The sequence below is a fragment of the Pseudophryne corroboree genome, chromosome 6, assembly GCF_028390025.1.
Source record: "Pseudophryne corroboree isolate aPseCor3 chromosome 6, aPseCor3.hap2, whole genome shotgun sequence".
Classification (NCBI taxonomy): domain Eukaryota; kingdom Metazoa; phylum Chordata; class Amphibia; order Anura; family Myobatrachidae; genus Pseudophryne; species Pseudophryne corroboree.
In genome coordinates this window covers 39,782,425-39,804,039 of record NC_086449.1, presented here as the reverse complement: position 1 = coordinate 39,804,039, position 21,615 = coordinate 39,782,425, and the positions used below count along the sequence as shown (strand labels likewise).

General features: G+C 46.6%; 1 protein-coding gene across 1 annotated transcript in view; it reads left to right on the top strand.

Moving 5' to 3' along the window:
- The first annotated feature begins 437 nt into the window (after positions 1 to 437).
- The window catches only part of VAMP2 (vesicle associated membrane protein 2), a 57,860-nt gene continuing 36,682 nt past the window's right edge, over positions 438 to 21,615 (top strand). The window contains exon 1 of the mRNA XM_063930882.1: positions 438 to 542. Within this exon, the coding sequence (XP_063786952.1) occupies positions 541 to 542 (2 nt within the window). The 5' untranslated portion in view covers positions 438 to 540. The remainder of the gene's footprint in view (positions 543 to 21,615) is intronic.

Genomic DNA, 21,615 nt, shown 5'->3' with positions numbered 1-21,615 from the left:
CTGCAGAGGTTACAATTTAAAAAGTGAACAGGACAATGACACAATAGGTGACGGTTGTAGCCGTGCGTGCGTCACAAATCAGAATTTCAGTATAGAAAGTATAGTACTAGTCTGTCGGGAAGGTGTTTTCTTATTTACTGACGGATGAGAATGTGCCGTCAGTAAATATACTAGTGATCCTCTGGTCCTTCCATAACCCTAAGTTTATCCCTTGACATAGCAGCAGGACATTTACCTCTGTGGTGTCCTGCCCTATAAGAAGGTGAGCAGGTTGCAATGTGTGTGTGTGTATATGTGTATACACACACACACACACACACACACACACACACACACACACACACACACACACAGTGAGTGTGACACACATATGAATAATACATAGGGCTCCAGCAGCCCTCCCCTCCCCCTCATGCCCTCCCTCCCCCTCCCCCTCTCCAAGGCCCCGGATGTCAGTGACGTCACTAAGAGCCATCTTTTGTCAGAGGCTGGAGAAGAAGAAGGAGCCGCAGCACCAGAGACTGATCAGCACCCTGCAAGATGTGAGTGTCCCCCCTCTGCACTGCACACACACACATATATATACACTGCACCCCCATATACACACTGCACTCCCCACACACTGCAATCTGCTACAGTGTCACATACACACACTGCAATCTGTGCATAATACTGCACAATGCTCACATACACACACACTATCCTGGCTGTGTGTCACTGTCACACACTATGCAGCCAAAGGGATGTGCCACTGACACACCACAGTCTATACACACACACACACTGCACCCAGCTATACATCACACAGACACACACAATTGTACGTTAGTGTCCACACGCCTATGTCAGTGATCCATTTATACACCTCCCATAGTTACATCTGTGTCACACACACACACGTTGCACCCCCTTATGTCAGTAGTGCCACACACACAATTGTATGTTAGTGTCACACACTTGGACATGGCAGCCGCTCGGATGCTGCAGTCACACACACTACACGTCACTGTGTGGCAGTGTTATACACATGGGGGATAGGTATCAGTGACACGCACGCTGGCACGGTGTTGGTGGTGTCACACGCACATGGATGTTTGGGTGAGGGAGGGGGGTAACACTGCACCCCAGTCCCGGGGTGACACACATGGGCCTGGGCCTAGGTCTCCTCTCTTGCCCGAGGCGGCCATTGAAGCGTCTGCACCTCCCCTCCCCAGTATATAGTGTGATCTATACGCAACACGGACCCCATGTTGTCACGTCAGACTTTGATTGGGTCTAGCAGTAAAGATGAGGGAGGATATTCGCTGCACGACCGGAGCCCCGTACCTTGTTTAGAGGCACGGACGTGTCTTGGCTTAAGGTGTGCGGTGTAACGACACAGCACACTGCTCCATGTCCGCATCGCACAAGGTGCAGCAAAAGAGATGACACACTGCCGTACTGTAGGGAGGTGGGGGATGGGGGATTATGGGTGATGCAGGGGTGTATGTGTCTTGCAGGGTGGCCGTGCAGGGACAGAGCCATCATTATGGCACACTGTCCTCCTATACGCCATAGATGATGCTCCCTGGAAGAGGCGACAGACCCCGCACACCTCCCAGATATGCAGCATCATGGGGGGAGAGGACATCTTCTTAAAGGGACACACTCTGCATCCCTGTGAGCAGAGGGAGACCTACCCTACGTCCCTGTGCACAGAGGGAGACCTACCCTACGTCCCTGTGCCCAGAGGGAGACCTACCCTACGTCCCTGTGCACAGAGGGAGACCTACCCTACGTCCCTGTGCACAGAGGGAGACCTACCCTGCATCACTGTGAGCAGAGGGAGACCTACCCTACGTCCCTGTGCCCAGAGGGAGACCTACCCTGCATCCCTGTGCCCAGAGGGAGACCTACCCTGGGTCCCTGTGCCCAGAGGGAGACCTACCCTGCGTCCCTGTGCCCAGAGGGAGACCTACCCTACGTCCCTGTGCCCAGAGGGAGACCTACCTTGCGTCCCTGTGGACAGAGGGAGACCTACCCTACGTCCCTGTGCACAGAGGGAGACCTACCCTGCGTCCCTGTGCCCAGAGGGAGACCTACCCTGCGTCCCTGTGCCCAGAGGGAGACCTACCCTACGTCCCTGTGCCCAGAGGGAGACCTACCTTGCGTCCCTGTGCCCAGAGGGAGACCTACCCTACGTCCCTGTGCCCAGAGGGAGACCTACCCTACGTCCCTGTGCACAGAGGGAGACCTACCCTGCGTCCCTGTGCCCAGAGGGAGACCTACCCTACGTCCCTGCACAGAGGGAGACCTACCCTACGTCCCTGTGCCCAGAGGGAGACCTACCCTACGTCCCTGCACAGAGGGAGACCTACCCTACGTCCCTGCACAGAGGGAGACCTACCCTACGTCCCTGCACAGAGGGGACACCTTCACACCACCTTTCTGCCCTGCTGCAGGCCCGCTGTATATGTGTGTGTGTGTGAGAGCCTTACGTTGTGTATGTAGTATAGTATGAGCCTGACCAGTGTCACTGGGGATTAATGTGCACGTCTCAGTCCTGAGCCCGCCGTCCACTGGAAAATCAATGTAAAGCACAATATAGATCATGGACCATGTTGCTGCATCTCATTGCACCATATGGCCTGTCTCGGAGGATGCGGAAATCTTGTGGGCCCTCCAGCCTGGCAGGGTGACCCTGGTCGGGAATACTGGGGTGAGGGGGCGTTCAGGTGCTGGAATTCTGCAGCATCATCATAATACTGTTTTCTGTAAATCTTTACGTAAAAATAATTTATACTTAATGCACTATAATTGTATTTGTACCGCTCACCCAAGTGAGTGTGATATATATATATATATATATATATATATATATATATAAAATCCTCTGTGTGAGTGTAGTTTCCTTCCACTGTAGTAATATGTTGAAAGAAAAATACAAAATAAACTACCGCAGGCTAAAAGAATTAATCCAATAAACATTGCAAATATCAATAACACAAAACAAATAAGTGGTGCAAACAGCAGCTCATATAGTATAACATGACTTTAAGGCGAATAAGTCACATTCTTCCACCTTCTGAAGTAAAGCTTCCCGCCCCCTGCAATTGCATTATATAGTAATAATTACTAGTAGCATCAGACGTCCGGCTTTTTCCCGGCCGGCAAAAGCCGGGTAGTGTGTTTTAGCCCTTAGAGTACCTCCACCCTCATCGCTGGTTATGGGGAAGCTTGTAGTTCACCCTGGATCATCAATAGGGACGCCTGTATGAGGGCAGTACCCTATATTTAGTTTAGTAAGGCAACTACAAAAGATGGGAGTATCCTCACTTGTATTGGAAGAAGACTGTATTCTCACTTTGTCTGATGCTAGTAGGGGTATATTTCCTAAAGTGCGGGTTGCCCCTAGCAACCAATCAGATGCTACGTAAGATTTATCAAGCACCTTCTAGAAGATAGTAGCCAGAATCCACTTCTGAAAACCCGCACTTTTGTAAATATACCCCGTAATGTTTGCTATGAGTGGTGAATTTCCCCTTATACTAACCTCTAAATTATATATTGTTGTTCGTAGATCAGAGAATTCTATCGTTATGTAAAAATGAGGTTCTTAGCATCATTTTTGGCCAAAAATATAGTCCTACCTACCACGGCCAGGTGACCTCATCAGGTGGGTCCCTAATGTTTTGCTATGAGTGGTGAATTTTCCCTTATACTAACCTCTAAATTATATATTGTTGTTCATAGCGCAGAGAATTCTATCATTATGTAAAATTGAGGTTCTTAGCATAATTTTTGGCCAAAAATATAGGCCTACCTACCACGGCCAGGTGACCTCATCAGGTGGGTCCCTAACATTCCTAAGGTTCGAGTCCAAAGCACGGGGCCAGCACAGCCCAACCACCCCAAGGCATCACACAAATGAGATGTAGAAGTTTAAGTGTCAAAAGGTGTTACATTAATAAGAAGCAGCACCTCCGTGCGAAAAGTGTAACATAGGTGAGAAGCAGTAATTAGGGTGTTAAAAAGTGTTACATTAGTATGATAAAACAGTTTAGGTGCTAAAAGTGTTAGATTATCAATTTACTTTGGGGGGGGGGGGGGATTCATTTGTGGCATATGCCCCCTGCTTGGTGTCTATATGAATGGTCGTCTATCAGAGCGATTCAATTGTGGCGTGTGCCCCCTGCTGGGTATCTATACGAATGGTCGTCTATCAGAGCGATTCAATTGTTAGTAGCTAACGCGCTTCACCGCTCCAGGTTTAGCCACGCAAAGCGACTAAACCTGCCTAAAGATCATAATTAGGCATCTAATAGTCTAGGTTTGGGCGCTTTGGGTACTTAACATACGTACTTTTTCACACATTTTTTTTCTCACACCTTCGGAGGCTGCGAGAATAAACGTGACTGCCGTGCCTAAAGGGCGTCTGATCAGAGCAACAATTTGAATAGCGCAGATAAGACGCCCATTCGTATAAACACCCGACAGGGGGCCCATAGCACAATCGACTCACCCCTTATGTGTTTAGAGTGTGCATCTGCATTTTCTCTGTGTGGCACTATAAGTCCCAGCATGGTAGCACCTCTTATGTTTAGAATTAGGGTGTGCATTCCAGTAACCCCCCCCCATAAAGTCTGTCATTATGAAGAGAGGAGCGACCATCTCTTTTGGTCAGCTGACCAGACCCCAAACCTCACTAGTGATGGCTCACTTGGCCCTTCCATGATTCGGTCAGCTGAGGGCGCTGCTTCCTCCATCTTGGCTCGTTCATGAATTTATATCCTGGCGGATACCTCTGTTTACCACAAAAAAAACACATTCTTAATAATGCGGCCTATCAATTCACTGAGAACGTGTGTCAGCCCAGAGATGCGAGGTATTTATTTCCAGTGTTTTCATAGGCTGGATTGATGTTTGTTCAGTTCACAAAATGGCTGCTACCACAGACTAGGTCTGTTGACAATAGCGCCCTATTGCGACCCCCAATTTTCCACGCAGACTTGTGGACAGCGCTGATAGTGTTTATGTGGCAACGTAGGATCAGGCGGTAGGCATTACACTGCAGTAGTTCCCCATCTCAGTCTGCAAGGCAATCTAACAGTCCAGGTTTTAAGGATAGCCATGTAGCTGATAGCTCTGGAAATGTGTGGTATATCAGGATGCTGCCTGGACCATAGAGGTCAGTTGCCCTTGGACACCATGTTTTGGGTAATCCACCAGATATAAAAAATAACGTTGTCTGAAATTGTGGAGTCAGCAGATGTCTGGGCGGAAAGGGCAACCTTTGCTATTAATAGAAATGACACACAACGGATAGGCGCCAGCAGTTATGTTTTCCTGTCCCCTGGGATTTGGTCCTCGCTGGCATTCATTTGTTAATAATTAAAAACAAAATGACAAAATCAAGATGGCCGCACGTGTTCACGTTCAGCCTATTTACCAGATGAGTGGTTCTCGGTCCAAATAGCGTGGCCCCGTTGGGGGAAGCTTGGTGACCGTGTCGGACAACTGGGGCAAATCGAGCATCTTTAGCGTGGTCAGTTTATGACCGCACACAGAAGAGGTATCCGCTCTTTAGGTGGACAGCCAATAGGTCAACCATTATTGGTCGTCATGGCAATGGTCAACATGACCTTTTCACAATTTAATTTTTTTTATAACTTTTTCATATGGGCTATGATTGGGAATTGTAACCTTCGCTCGCCATTCAAGGGGATGCAGTACACTAATTGGGGTTCCCTGTGCTCTGACAGTGAAAACTACACCCAAAAAAATAAATGTTGTGTCGACCTTTACAAGTGTCGACCTTCTGTACCTCGCAGATTTTTCCTGTGTCGAACTTTGGTCAGTGTCGACCTAATGCCTGTCGACCACATGGGGTCGACCTAATGACTAGCAACCTAGACATTGTAGATCTATTACACCACACCCGGCCTAGACACGGTCGACCTATAGAACCATACCCCACAGAAGGATAGACTGTAAGTACTCACGGGCAGGACCCTCCACCACTAATTGGGGTTCCTGGTCACTGTACAGAGAAAACGACACACAAAAAAGTGAAAAAACTCATGTCAACCTTCTGTCATGTCAACCTAGTTACTGTCGACCAATAGTGTTCGACCTAGACGGCAGCCGTCGTTGGTTTCAGGCTAGGACCATTTTTGTGGCGGCTGCGTGACATCACACGCAGCTGCTCCAGAAAACAAAATGGCCGCCAACCGTCTGGCTGCGCTGCCAGGGGTCAACCTTAGTTCTGATGGGTCCACAATCTAATTGCAGGCTCACACATGCTGGGCGGCCCCCAGCATGTGAGGAGATGAACGCAGATCTGGCTGCGTATGTCCATCTCTGAATAACCCCCATTATTATCTGTCACTCAGCTGTATAGTAATCTCACTGTGCGATTTTCCTCCCCCTGTGTTCTCTCTGTTTTATTGTAATTTCCCTTTACGGCGCTGCAGATACTTTGTGGAGTCCTATAAAAACAGGTATAATAATAATAATAATAATAATATGGTATAATAATAGTGGTCGACAACCCTTCACATTTCCAGCGGTCTCTAATTGTTCTTACTGGTCACTGAATATACACATACACGCGGCATTGAGGCCATTTTAGTATAAATTGGCAGATTAAACCGGCAAATGTGGTAAAATTCAAGGTGCAGGGAATACACGGAGGGGAGATGTATTAAGCCTCAGAGAGAGAGATAAAGTTAAGTATTTGCCCAAAAGCAAACCAGACAGATTCTGACTGTAATGACATACTCTGCTAGATAAGTGACAGTTGGAGGCTGATTGGTTGCTATGGGCAACTTCCCCACTTTATCTTTCTCCCAAGGAGTAGTTATGTAAAGTTTCTAAAAACGAAAAAAAAATAAAAAAAAATGGAGTTGTTACCCATAGCAACCAATCGGATTCTGGCTATCATTTCTAGAAAACGATAGACAGAAGCTTTAGTAACTCTACCCCCCCCCCCCCCCGAGACTTGATGCATCTCCCCCCATAATGAGATCTATAGAGGTTACCTTATTAATGCTCTACAAAGACCATTTGAGTAATGTGGCGATAAGTGGTGCTCCTGGTGATAAGGGATCTGTGACCGGATGACCTCGCTCCGCCAGGCGATCACATTTTGTGGTCACTGATACAATAGTGGGTGGTAACTCGTTCCTGAGAGGGTCTTACTCCACCGCTGCTAGGGATTCCCTCTTCCCGTCAGTTACTGCCCATTACTGACTCCTCCCACTGCAAAGTGGGCAGGTAACTCGCTGTTACCACCACCAGACTACTACACCGGCAACCGGAACCCCTCATTCCAAACTGGCTCCTGCCACCGGTACCAGTAACCGCCTTCTACTGGGTATGTGTGGCCATACTGCTGCAACACTTACCGCGCTGGTCTGCACTGAGTAGCTGGCAGAGGGTTTCAGCTTGGAGACACCGGGCTCACTCCGGACAGCCGGAGAACGGAGTAGCATTTGGCGCTCCTCTGGTAGTCACAGGATACAGGCAGGTGCAGGCGTCTTAGGGCAAGATGTAAAACAATTTAAAACATAAAAAAAAAAAAAAAACAACAACATGGAGCTTGGCGCTGGTATTCGGTTTCAAAATGGTGCTTAGCTCCGATTGGTGCATTTGAAAATGGTGCCTCGTTCATTTTTTTCAGTGCCTGGCCATCATTCTATCTTTGTTGGGCCGGGTCTCTGGCCTCAGGGACATTGCCGTGCTGCTCTGCACGCCTGGAGTTATGTATACCATGACTTGGGAGTTTGTTTTTATGTCATTCTGGGTCTAGGGTCCTCAATGAACATTTTTGACCCATGAAAAGGACTCGGGACAGGATGCACTAAGAAGGTGGAATACATTCTGCCACACAACGCATTGGCATTGCAGTGGTACTAATCACATATGTGATTAATACCGCAAAGGACGGCTCTTCCGTTAAAAACGGTCCTTTGTGATGAGCGCCGGTCACTGGACTTCCGGGTATCGGCCCCGAGAGTCCGTCTGTGCAGAGTGACGCAGCAGCCGCAGGGGATGCTGGGAGGGATCCGATCCCTCTCACAGCACAGTGGGGGTACCTACTACTGGTGAGGTAGACTTTGTCGACATGATCAAATGCTGACATTAAGGAACATTCATCACGTCGACACTAATGAAATGTCGATATACCGTTCCTGGTCTAGTGGGAACTTACCTGGTATGGTGGGTCTGGCTGTTGCAGCTGTGACTTCCGGGTTCGGCAGTGATGTCCTGCGTGACTTCTGGCGGTCACTATTGCCCTGCCAGATTTTTAACATGACCCGATAGCAAAATTCGGCAGGGCATGCTGGGAGGTGCAGTCCCACAGCAGCTGGAGGGCCGCTTATTACCTACCCCTGCTCTAGTGTTTAAGCCTAACCTCCCCTCCTCTAGCAGGAGACTGTGGAAAGTGCTTCACTAGGCTGTACAAACAGCCTGACGAACGGCGGCAGCTAGCGATGATGCGGGAGCGCGCAACAACGCTCACCGCTAGCCCATACACACAGGACGAGTGTGAGCTCAAAATCGCCAGTGTGTATGGGCCTTAACCCAAACCTCTCCTCCCATAGTCTAACCCAGGGATGTGGAAGCTTTGGCCCTCCAGCTGTTGTTGAACTACACATCTCAGCATGCCTTTCAACAGTTTTAGCGTGGCCAAATAGCAAAACTGTTGCAGGGCATGCTGGTATGTGTAGTTCAGCAACAGCTGAAGAGCCGAAGGTTCCCCATCCCTGGTCTAACCCTACCCTCCTCTGCCGGTCCTCACAGAATGTCAACATTTCACATTGTGGGGCAGATGTACTGAGCCCCAGAGAGTGATAAAGTGGAGAGAGATAAATTACCAACCAATCAGCTCCTAACTGTCATTTTTCAAATAGCGCCTGTAACATGGCAATTAGGAGCTGATTGGATGGTACTTTATCTCTCTCTACATTATCCAAGGCTTAGTACATCTTACCCTTTGACATTGTGACGATGTCAACATTCTGTAAGGGCCAACATGTTCCGTGTTGACATTTCAACAATGCCGACAGCATAACTGTGAATGTCGACACTCTGACTGCATCCCCATAATACTGTTCTGTCATCGGTAGGTTTGGGTGTATATTGGTGACTCCAGTCTGGCAATTCTCAAGCTGTTTCGGAAAACTCAGCATTTTGTGACGATCATAAAACCTCCCTTAATTGTGTTTAAAGTAGAGATGTGCAGGTTCAGATTTACTCGGTTCTTAACACCAAAATAACGCAAGTTTGGATTTATCCGGATTTATTTTATTGGCTATCAAAAACATGTGATAGCCGATAGCCAATAAGATGCCGTTTTCGAAATCCGACTCAATCCGAAACCGCACGTCACTCGATTAAATGATAATGACTTCCTTTAGCGATATTGCGTCGGCGGTTATAATGGGCACACACAAACGTGTACCGGGCTCACAAGTCCTACCGCCTGTAGCCGTGGCACAGGAACCGTCGTGTTCTGGTCAGGTGCCACGAAGACGAGACGGGCTGAGATAAGGGTCTATAAAACTACGCCCTCTTCTGTGTGGGCTTAATATAACCGTGGGTAAGGCAAGGGTCTACTGTATTTCATGTGAATGTTACACAGCAGATCCGCGCAGCTTTCCTCACTCACAAGGAGTCACGACTTTCCAAAACCCTCACCGTCCGTTATGATTCAGCTGCTAGGCCGAAGCCACTAATGGCTTACTGAGATTTCCAGTTAAGCTCCTGCACTAGCCACGTTGAGCCACTAGAGGGAGCTGTACACTTTCATCGGTGTGTCCCTTTCTGGAAGACCCAGAGAGCCAAACAGGATTAGGTTTCGGTGTGGTGAACTCCTGGCTGCGGGTTACCAGGCCGCGCAACCTCTTATTGCTGATCAACAGCCATTGGTGGATTAAATTGTGCATAAGACAATAAGGCATTGTTTGCCAATAAAATAAAATAAAAGACAAACCTGTTTGTAAAATATTGTGACCCTTCATAAAGATAATAAAAGTTCCATGCAAACAGTTGGCTAAAACATAAATATATGTCTGTATATACCTACGTGTCCTATAATTGGGCAGGCAGGTGGTGTTGTATAATCGATGAACTGGTTTTTGGCTCCCGCTTACCATTAAATGTCCAATAATCTGGAAAAGCTTTATTAATAATAATAAAAAATAATAATAATATATTATCATCCTTTTATTGAATAGTGGGGAAGTGGCGCATATTACAAAGACCTCTGTGACACAGTTTGTTACCAGTAATGTGTCTTGTTCCACATATTTTGTTATTTGTATGTATTAAGAATATGCCTTTCTTTTATTCCTGACAAAGGTCTTGGAGGACAGTATATTAACATACGATATGGTATCAGCACTAGAACAGACAAAAACCAGTGTAAAATGTTGCTGTTCACACATATTTCTCATGTACAATACAGTGGTCATTAAGTCTAAATTGCTGAATATGCAGATACCAATGCCAGGTGATAGGCCTTGGAATTTCAGTTTAGAATTCTTTGTTTATACTACTAATTGGGGAAATAATGCTCCCTGCTGCTAATAAAAGTAGAGCAATAATGTATTCTAGCTGATTTGCCCGGTGTCAACTGGCAAAGGTTTTGCAGGGCAGAACATTTTACCCCTTTTCATCCTCTTAGGAGTCGAAAAATCCCTGCTTAGTGGGTGGCTGCAAATAACTGTCACAGATCCCAGACCACCCAGCAGGTCACATGTTCCAGGTCACCCAGCAGGTGCACAGGGAAAGTTCACCAACTGTCACATTTTCCAGAGCACAATGGTGATGCATTGTAAATGGCAGGCGGTCGTTTTGCCAGTTAACTAAACAAAACAACCAATTACAACGCCACGTCGTCCTTTTGCTATTAATAAATAGATATTCTAGGAGTTTTAATATACTAACTGTAAAGTTACAGCCTCCGATACCGCCCCGAACTACTGCCCTCCTGCAGATAAAACATAGTTGGCAATTTGGGATGCCAGCCCTTATGACTGGAGCATGTATGGCGTCCGGTACCTACGTTCTTCAATCTGCGTGTCTGACTTGTGTGCTCTGGTGCAGTCCACGCTGAACCCTTACCGCAGAATACAGCAGTACAGCCTCCGGCAGCCTAGGCGCATTTTATAAGTATGTAGCTTGGGTCTGTATCTGTAGCGGTGTCTATATAGATGGCCCCCACCCCCACACACCAAAAGCTGACACCCACCCACTTACAGACAAGTGTGAGATATAGTGTTTCTGCACACCACCTGTTATGTTTGATCGTACAGGAGAGTTATGATTAATTAGTGGTGCAATTAACCCTTTCACAGCCCTAATCCAAGTTTAACACACCAAGTAAGATGAGTATTTTATCTCATCAGCAATCTCTGTGGTGGGAGTGATTGATAACTACACTACCACTCTCCTGACTCTGTATGCTGAGTGTAATTCTCAGTATGTGAATGTTAAGGCCCATACACACTTGACGATAAAATGAGCGACGTCGTTCATTTCAGCCCTCATCAACGACGTCGCTCATTATATCATCAAGTGTGTATGCATCCGACGACCAACGATGCGCGGCCCCGCGGGACGTTAACGACCCTCGCTTATCTGTGGAGCATGTATGCTCAATTTCCACTATGGTCGTTACCGACCAGAGACGTCGTTGAATGTGTATGGTGTGAACGACCAACAACCAACGACCAAGCCACTGTTCACCAGCCCTGTTTCCAGCTCATTATTTTAATAAACTGTTCAACTTGGATGCTTCAACGATGAATGGTCTTTGGTCGTTGGTCTTTGGTCGTTGGTCTTTGGTTGTTGGTCTTTGGTTGTTGGTAGTGTGTATGCTCATGTCGTTTGCTCAGCTGTTCAAGGGAAGTTCAAGGGAAGTCGTTAACGACGTGTGCATCGTCAAGTGTGTATGGGCCTTAACTGTACACTACCACTCTCCTGGCTCTGTATGCTGGGTGTAATTCTCAGTATGTGTATAGCCGTACACTACCACTCTCCTGGCTCTGTATGCTGGGTGTAATTCTCAGTATGTGAGTGTAACTGTACATTACCACTCTCCTGGCTCTGTATGTTGGGTGTAATTCTCAGTATGTGTATAGCCGTACACTACCACTCTCTTGGCTTTGTATGCTGGGTGTAATTCTCAGTATGTGTATGTCTGTATATTACCACTCTCCTGGCTCTGTATGCTGGGTGTAATTCTCATATGTGGGTGTAACTGTACACTACCACTTTCTTGGCTCTGTATGCTGGGTGTAATTCTCAGTATGTGTATGTCTGTACACTACCACACTCTATTGGCTTTGTATGTTGGGTGTAATTCTCAGTATGTGGGTGTAAATGTACACTATCACTCTCCTGGCTCTGTATGCTGGGTGTAATTCTCAGTATGTGGGTGTAAATGTACACTATCACTCTCCTGGCTCTATGCTGGGCGTAATTCTCAGTATGTGTATGTCTGTACACTACCACACTCTATTGGCTTTGTATGTTGGGTGTAATTCTCAGTATGTGGGTGTAAATGTACACTATCACTCTCCTGGCTCTGTATGCTGGGTATAATTCTCAGTGTGTACATATCTGTACACTACCACTTTATTGGCTCTGTATGCTGGGTGTAATTCTCAGTATGTGGGTGTAATTGTACACTATCACTCTACTGGGTGTAATTCTCAGTGTGTGTATATCTGTACACTACCATTCTCCTGGCTCTGTATGCTGGGTGTAATTCTCAGTGTGTGGGTGTAACTGCACACTCCCACTCTCCTGGCTGCGTATGCTGGGTGTAATTCTCAGTATATTTATGTATGTACACTTCCACTCTCCTGGCTGTTTCTGCTGGATGTAATTCTTTGTACGTGTATATCTGTACACTACCACTCTCTTGGCTCTGTATGCTGGGTGTAATTCTCAGTATGTGTATGTCTGTATATTACCACTCTCCTGGCTCTGTATGCTGGGTGTAATTCTCATATGTGGGTGTAACTGTACACTACCACTCTCCTGGCTCTGTATGTTGGGTGTAATTCTCAGTATGTGGGTGTAACTGTACACAACCACTTTCTTGGCTCTGTATGCTGGGTGTAATTCTCAGTATGGCCCTCATTCCGAGTTCGCTCGTTATTTTTTTCTCGCAACGGAGCGATTAGTCGCTAATGCGCATGCGCAATGTCCGCAGTGCGACTGCGCCAAGTAAATTTGCTATGCAGTTAGGTATTTTACTCACGGCATTACGAGGTTTTTTCTTCGTTCTGGTGATCGTAATGTGATTGACAGGAAGTGGGTGTTTCTGGGCGGAAACTGGCCGTTTTATGGGAGTGTGCGAAAAAACACTACCGTTTCTGGGAAAAACGCGGGAGTGGCTGTAGAAACGGAGGAGTGTCTGGGCGAACGCTGGGTGTGTTTGTGACGTCAAACCAGGAACGACAAGCACTGAACTGATCGCAGTTGCCGAGTAAGTGTGGAGCTACTCAGAAACTGCTAAGAAGTGTCTATACGCAATTTTGCTAATCTTTCGTTCGCAATTTTACTATGCTAAGATTCACTCCCAGTAGGCGGCGGCTTAGCGTGTGCAATGCTGCTAAAAGCAGCTTGCGAGCGAACAACTCGGAATGAGGGCCTATGTGTATGTCTGTACACTACCACTCTCCTTGCTCTGTATGCTGGGTGTAATTCTCAGTATGTGGGTGTAACTGCACTCTACCACTCTCCTTGCTCTGTATGCTGGGTGTAATTCTCAGTATGTGGGTGTAACTGCACTCTACCACTCTCCTGGCTGTGTATGCTGGGTGTAATTCTCAGTATGTGTATGTCTGTGCACTACCACTTTCTTGGCTCTGTATGCTGGGTGTAGTTCTCAGTATGTGGGTGTAACTGTACACTACCACTCCTGGCTCTGTATGCTGGGTGTAGTTCTCAGTATGTGGGTGTAACTGTACACTACCACTCCTGGCTCTGTATGCTGTGTGTAATTCTCAGTATGGGGGTCATTCCGAGTTGTTTGCTCGTTGTCGATTTTCGCTATGCTGCGAGTTGTTGCAAATTGCGCATGCGCTTAGTTATTTAACTAAAAACGTAGCAGTTTTGCTGAGGATCCTGCGGCGCTTTTCAGTCGCACTGCTGATCGTAGTGTGATTGACAGGAAAGGGGAGTTTCTGGGTGGTAACTGAGAGTTTTCCGGGAGTGTGCTAAAAAACGGAGGCGTGTCAGGGAAAAACGCAGGAGTGTCTGGAGAAACGGGGGAGTGGCTGGCCGAACGCAGGGCGTGTTTGTGACGTCAAACCAGGAATTAAACGGACTGAGCTGATCGCAATCTGTGAGTAGGTCCGGAGCTACTCAGAAACTGCAAAGAATTATTTATTAGCAGTTCTGCTAATCTTTCGTTCGCTATTCTGCTAAGCTAAGATACACTCCCAGAGGGCGGCGGCCTAGCGTGTGCAATGCTGCTAAAAGCAGCTAGCGAGCAAACAACTCGGAATGACCCCCTATATTTACTATATATCTGTACACTACCCATAGTTGCCTACCCTCCCTCATTCTGCAGGAGACTCCCTGAAACATCAGCATTCTCCCTCACTCCCTGAATATAGTCCAGCAATCTCCCTGATTTTACCTTACCCCCATTATCTAGCTATTACATTCTTGAGGGAAAAAATAAATCAGAGATAAATACATTCACATAGGTTCATCAGCGCCACTACCCTGCATTGGTTATAAGGCACAATGATCCCTATGGCTACATTCATTTTAAATAAGGTTTCTTGTGGCCACTTACAGTATATGGAACCTCTTGTAAAACACAATACACAAACAAATCCTGCAAAATATCAGTGTCTTTTCTTCAACGCATAGATCGTACTAACTTTGGGGCTCATTTACATTTGGATGTAAGTAAAGTAAAGATGCCTTGACAAAGACCCGTTTGGAGGGTAGAAACGCGTCGGCGGCTAATAAGTGATTTCGGTCATTGTTTTATGAGAGGAGTGAGCCGGGAGCAGGAGCCGCGGTGATATAGACGACTACAGCGGTTAATATTCTCACGTCGGGACGGAGCTCGGTGGGACGACAAGTAGGGAAGGTAACCCGTGATTGCAAAGAACGCCTGGTAGCTAAATCCAGACAGAAGGGGAGTACCTACACGGCAAAACGCTGGTGTCCTGGAGGTCCGGTGAGATCAAAAGTTTATTACCGAACTGTAATCGCTTATTACTGCCTGCAAACCGGAGAGAGTTTTAGATGTTCCTAATAGTGGATTATAATAAACTTTTAATTTTCTTTGGACCTGGAGAGATCGGACTGTGCTTTTTCGGAATTTAAATATAAAGTGATACCGTGTTTAAGACTGTGAGACTTTCCTCACGGGAGTTTCCTTTGGAGAACAGTGTGGGAATTTAAAGCATTGTGTTTGGAAAATACATATAAAATTAAGAAGTACCAGGCCTGTTTTAACAGTATTATTTTAATTAATCTGTCTTATGGAAAGTTTCCTGGTGTCATAATGTGGAGCTGATTTTAACGGCGCTGTGAAGACTTTCAAAGTTTTTTTTGTGTGTAATTTTCATGACACGCCTCTCCGATGTAGCAGTACACGCCCGCACTTTTAGTTGTTACTTTCACAATCTCCCCGAAATGCTTTTTCAAAAGTAGGCAAGTATGACACTACCACTCTCCTGGCTCTGTACGCTTGGTGTAATTCTCAGTACGTGTATATCTGTACACTACCACTCTCCTGGCTCTGTACGCTTGGTGTAATTCTCGGTATGTGTATGTCTGTGCACTACCACTCTCCTGGCTCTGCATGCTAGGTGTAATTCTCGGTATGTGTATATCTGTACACTACCACTCTCCTGGCTCTGTATGCTGGGTGTAATTCTCAGTACGTGTATATCTGTACACTACCACTCTCCTGGCTCTGTATCCTGGGTGTAATTCTCAGTGTGTGTATAGCTGTACACTACCACTCTCCTGGCTCTGTATCCTGGGTGTAATTCTCAGTGTGTGTATAGCTGTACACTAGCACTGTCCTAGCTCTATATGCTGGGTGTAATTCTCAGTACGTGTATATCTGTACACTACCACTCTCCTGGCTCTGTATCCTGGGTGTAATTCTCAGTGTGTGTATAGCTGTACACTAGCACTGTCCTAGCTCTATATGCTGGGTGTAATTCTCAGTACGTGTATATCTGTACACTACCACTCTCCTGGCTCTGTATCCTGGGTGTAATTCTCAGTGTGTGTATATCTGTACACTAGCACTGTCCTAGCTCTATATGCTGGGTGTAATTCTCAGTACGTGTATATCTGTACACTACCACTCTCCAGGCTCTGTATCCTGGGTGTAATTCTCAGTGTGTGTATAGCTGTACACTAGCACTGTCCTAGCTCTATATGCTGGTGTAGCTGGAGACCCAGCCCACATGGCCAAGATGGCGGCTGTGGTACTGAACTTAATCCCTTGTGCTGCAGTGCCATTTTCATATGAACTATCCTATTACATGTACTGTAAATGTATATAATGTAATGTACCGTGTTATATTTAACGTTTTGTGCACAGTTGTGAAATTGGGCATGTTTGAGTATGTGGACTACGCATTTCTGTTATGTATTTTATTTTTAGAAGCAGTTGCCGTCTTCTGTGACCTAGAAAGTGATGGTAATTGTCCTGGTTCTAGCAAGGGTTAGGTATAGATTGGCCAAACCTTTGTTTTCAGCACTGTCTTTGAGATGCACCATAGAGGGTCTCCTGTGTGTTTACAGTATGTACAATGACCGACAGGTTTGGGAAAAAAGCTATTTTGTTTGTTTTCAAGAATTTCCTGTAGTGTGGAACTTTCTAAAGACGTGTTTATATGGTAAATCAGATCGTCATCAAGCAAACTGGGTTTTGGGCGGTAGTGATGACCGGGAGGAGGAAAGTTGGCTCATTTAAAATGTAAGATGTATTTATTTATATTTTGTTTGCTAGTTTGGTTAAAGGACACAAGGTGGGTTTACCCCCTTTTAGTATTGTGTGTAAGAATGGGATAAAAAGAGGGAATGTGAGGTGTGTGTGTGTGTGTGTCCTTTTGAACATCAAGCATTGTACTTCTGATGATATCTGTATGGTCCCTAGTTCTTTTAATCACTTTTTGAGCAATAAACTTCTTGCCTGTATGGCTGTTGCGGATGCAGATGCAACAGTCTTAAAAGCAAGAAGTTTATTGCTCAAAAAAACGCTCAAGACGCTTTGCCATTCTCCTGCTATTCTGGATTTAAGGGCTAATTCAGGTTGTTTCGCAATTAGCGATCTAACCATAATTTTTGCGTTTGTCATGCGGATGCATGCGCCCGTATTTACTGTGGGTGACCTGCAGTAATTACGAACGCCTCTGCCTGGTTGACAGGCAGGGGCATTCGCAGGGTGGCAAAGCTCTGTTTCCAAGGCGGAGATGGAGCGTCGCAGGGGTTGGTGGCGGGGAAAAAAAAGGCACGGAAGCGCGAAGTGTGTGGGGGGGGGGGGGGGGCGTGGCATGGGTGTTAATGGAGTGGCTGCTCCGAACAAAAAGATGGCAGTGGGCCTCCTGCCTTCGCAGCCAGGCTTCACCAGCAGGAGGCTTACTGACTGAGGTCCTAAGCCTGGTGTCTCCAAGCTCAAGCCCTCTGCCAGCTACCTATGGACTGGCCCATGGCGAGGGAACAGTGGGAATTAACCAGGAGGTGTTGCAGCAGCGTGTCCATGCATACCTAGCAGTAGGCAGTTCCAGGTAGCAAGTTACCCACCCACTGCATAGTGGGTGGAGTCAGTAACAGGCAGTTACTGATATTCCATGTCCAGTGGGATCAAAATATCTGTGATCACCTAGCAGAGCGGGGTCATCTGTCACAGCTAGGGGTAATTCTCAGTGTGCTGATAACTGTACACTACCACTCTCCTAGCTCTGTATGCAGAGTACGCTGATAACTGTACACTACCACTCTCCTAGCTCTGTATGCTGATAACTGTACACTACCACTCTCCTATCTCTGTATGCCGAGTGCTGATAACTGTACACTACCACTCTCCTAGCTCTGTATGCTGATAAATGTACACTACCACTCTCCTATCTCTGTATGCCGAGTGCTGATAACTGTACACTACCACTCTCCTAGCTCTGTATGCCGAGTGCTGATAACTGTACACTACCACTCTCCTAGCTCTGTATGCTGAGTGCTGATAACTGTACACTACCACTCTCCTAGCTCTGTATGCTGAGTGCTAATAACTGTACACTACCACTCTCCTAGCTCTGTATGCTGAGTACGCTGATACCTGTACACTACCACTCTCCTACCTCTGTATGCTGAGTGCTGATAACTGTACACTACCACTCTCCTAGCTCTGTTTGCTGAGTGCTGATAACTGTACACTACCACTCTCCTAGCTCTGTATGCTGATAACTGTACACTACCACTCTCCTATCTCTGTATGCCGAGTGCTGATAACTGTACACTACCACTCTCCTAGCTCTGTATGCTGAGTACGCTGATACCTGTACACTACCACTCTCCTACCTCTGTATGCTGAGTGCTGATAACTGTACACTACCACTCTCCTAGCTCTGTTTGCTGAGTGCTGATAACTGTACACTACCACTCTCCTAGCTCTGTATGCTGATAACTGTACACTACCACTCTCCTATCTCTGTATGCCGAGTGCTGATAACTGTACACTACCACTCTCCTAGCTCTGTTTGCTGAGTGCTGATAACTGTACACTACCACTCTCCTAGCTCTGTATGCTGATAACTGTACACTACCACTCTCCTATCTCTGTATGCCGAGTGCTGATAACTGTACACTACCACTCTCCTAGCTCTGTTTGCTGAGTGCTGATAACTGTACACTACCACTCTCCTAGCTCTGTATGCTGATAACTGTACACTACCACTCTCCTATCTCTGTATGCCGAGTGCTGATAACTGTACACTACCACTCTCCTAGCTCTGTATGCCGAGTGCTGATAACTGTACACTACCACTCTCCTTGCTCTGTATGCTGAGTGCTGATAACTGTACACTACCACTCTCCTAGCTCTGTATGCTGAGTGTGCCGATAACTGTACACTACCACTCTCCTAGCTCTGTATGCCGAGTGCTGATAACTGTACACTACCACTCTGCTAGCTCTGTATGCTGAGTGCGGATAACTGTACACTACCACTCTCCTATCTCTGTATGCTGGGTGCTGATATCGGTACACTACCACTCTCCTAGCTCTGTATGCTGGGTGCTGATAACGGTACACTACCACTCTCCTAGCTCTGTATGCTGAGTGCTGATACCTGTAGACTACCACTCTCTTAGCTCTGTATGCTGAGTGCTGCTAACTGTACACTACCACTCTCTTAGCTCTGTATGCTGAGTGCTGATAACTGTACACTACCACTCTCTTAGCTCTGTATGCTGAGTGCAGATAACTGTACACTACCACTCTCCTAGCTCTGTATGCTGATAACGGTACACTACCACTCTCCTAGCTCTGTATGCTGAGTGCTGATACCTGTACACTACCACTCTCTTAGCTCTGTATGCTGAGTGCTGATACCTGTACACTACCACTCTCTTAGCTCTGTATGCTAAGTGCTGATACCTGTACACTACCACTCTCTTAGCTCTGTATGCTGAGTGCTGCTAACTGTACACTACCACTCTCTTAGCTCTGTATGCTGAGTGCTGATAACTGTACACTACCACTCTCTTAGCTCTGTATGCTGGGTGCTGATAACTGTACACTACCACTCTCCTAGCTCTGTATGCTGATAAATGTACACTACCACTCTCCTAGCTCTGTATGCTGAGTACGCTGATACCTGTACACTACCACTCTCCTACCTCTGTATGCTGAGTGCTGATAACTGTACACTACCACTCTCCTAGCTCTGTTTGCTGAGTGCTGATAACTGTACACTACCACTCTCCTAGCTCTGTATGCTGATAACTGTACACTACCACTCTCCTATCTCTGTATGCCGAGTGCTGATAACTGTACACTACCACTCTCCTAGCTCTGTATGCTGAGTGTTGATAACTGTACACTACCACTCTCCTATCTCTGTATGCCGAGTGCTGATAACTGTACACTACCACTCTCCTAGCTCTGTATGCTGAGTGTTGATAACTGTACACTACCACTCTCCTATCTCTGTATGCTGAGTGCTGATAACTGTACACTACCACTCTTCTAGCTCTGTATGCTGAGTGCTGATACCTGTACACTACCACTCTCCTATCTCTGTATGCCGAATGCTGACAACTGTACACTACCACTCTCCTAGCTCTGTATGCTGAGTGTTGATAACTACACTACCACTCTCCTAACTCTATATGCCGAGTGTGCTGATAACTGTACACTACCACTCTCCTAGCTCTGTATGTTGTGCTGATAACTGTACACTACCACTCTCCTAGCTCTGTATGCTGAGTGCTGAAAACTGTACACTACTACTCTCCTAGCTCTGTATGCAGAGTGCTATTAAATGTACACTACCACTCTCCTAGCTCTGTATGCTGAGTGTATTGATTGCTGTACACTACCACTCTCCTAGCTCTGTATGCTGAGTGCTGATAACTGTACTCTACCACTCTCCTAGCTCTGTATGCTGAGTGTGCTGATAACTGTACTCTACCACTCTCCTAGCTCTGTGTGCTGATAACTGTACACTACCACTCTCCTAGCTCAGTATGCTGAGTGCTCTTAAATGTACACTACCACTCTCCTAGCTCTGTATGCTGAGTGCTGATACCTGTACACTACCACTCTCCTAGCTCTGTATGCTGAGTGTGCTGATAACTGTACTCTACCACTCTCCTAGCTCTGTGTGCTGATAAATGTACACTACCACTCTCCTAGCTCTGTATGATGAGTGCTGTACACTACCACTCTCCTAGCTCTGTATGCCGAGTGTGCTGATCACTGTACACTACCACTCTCCTAGCTCTGTATGCTGAGTGCGCTGATCACTGTACACTACCACTCTCCCAGCTCTGTATGCAAAGTGCCGATAACTGTACACTACCACTCTCCTAGCTCTGTATGATGAGTGCTGTACACTACCACTCTCCTAGCTCTGTATGCCGAGTGTGCTGATCACTGTACACTACCACTCTCCTAGCTCTGTATGCTGAGTGCGCTGATCACTGTACACTACCACTCTCCCAGCTCTGTATGCAAAGTGCCGATAACTGTACACTACCACTCTCCTAGCTCTGTATGATGAGTGCTGTACACTACCACTCTCCTAGCTCTGTATGCCGAGTGTGCTTATCACTGTACACTACCACTCTCCTAGCTCTGTATGCTGAGTGCGCTGATCACTGTACACTACCACTCTCCTAGCTCTGTATGCAAAGTGCTGATAACTGTACACTACCACTCTCCTAGCTCTGTATGCTGATAACTGTACACTACCACTCTCCTAGCTCTGTGTGCTGATAACTGTACACTACCACTCTCCTAGCTCAGTATGCTGAGTGCTCTTAAATGTACACTACCACTCTCCTAGCTCTGTATGCTGAGTGCTGATACCTGTACACTACCACTCTCCTAACTCTATATGCCGAGTGTGCTGAT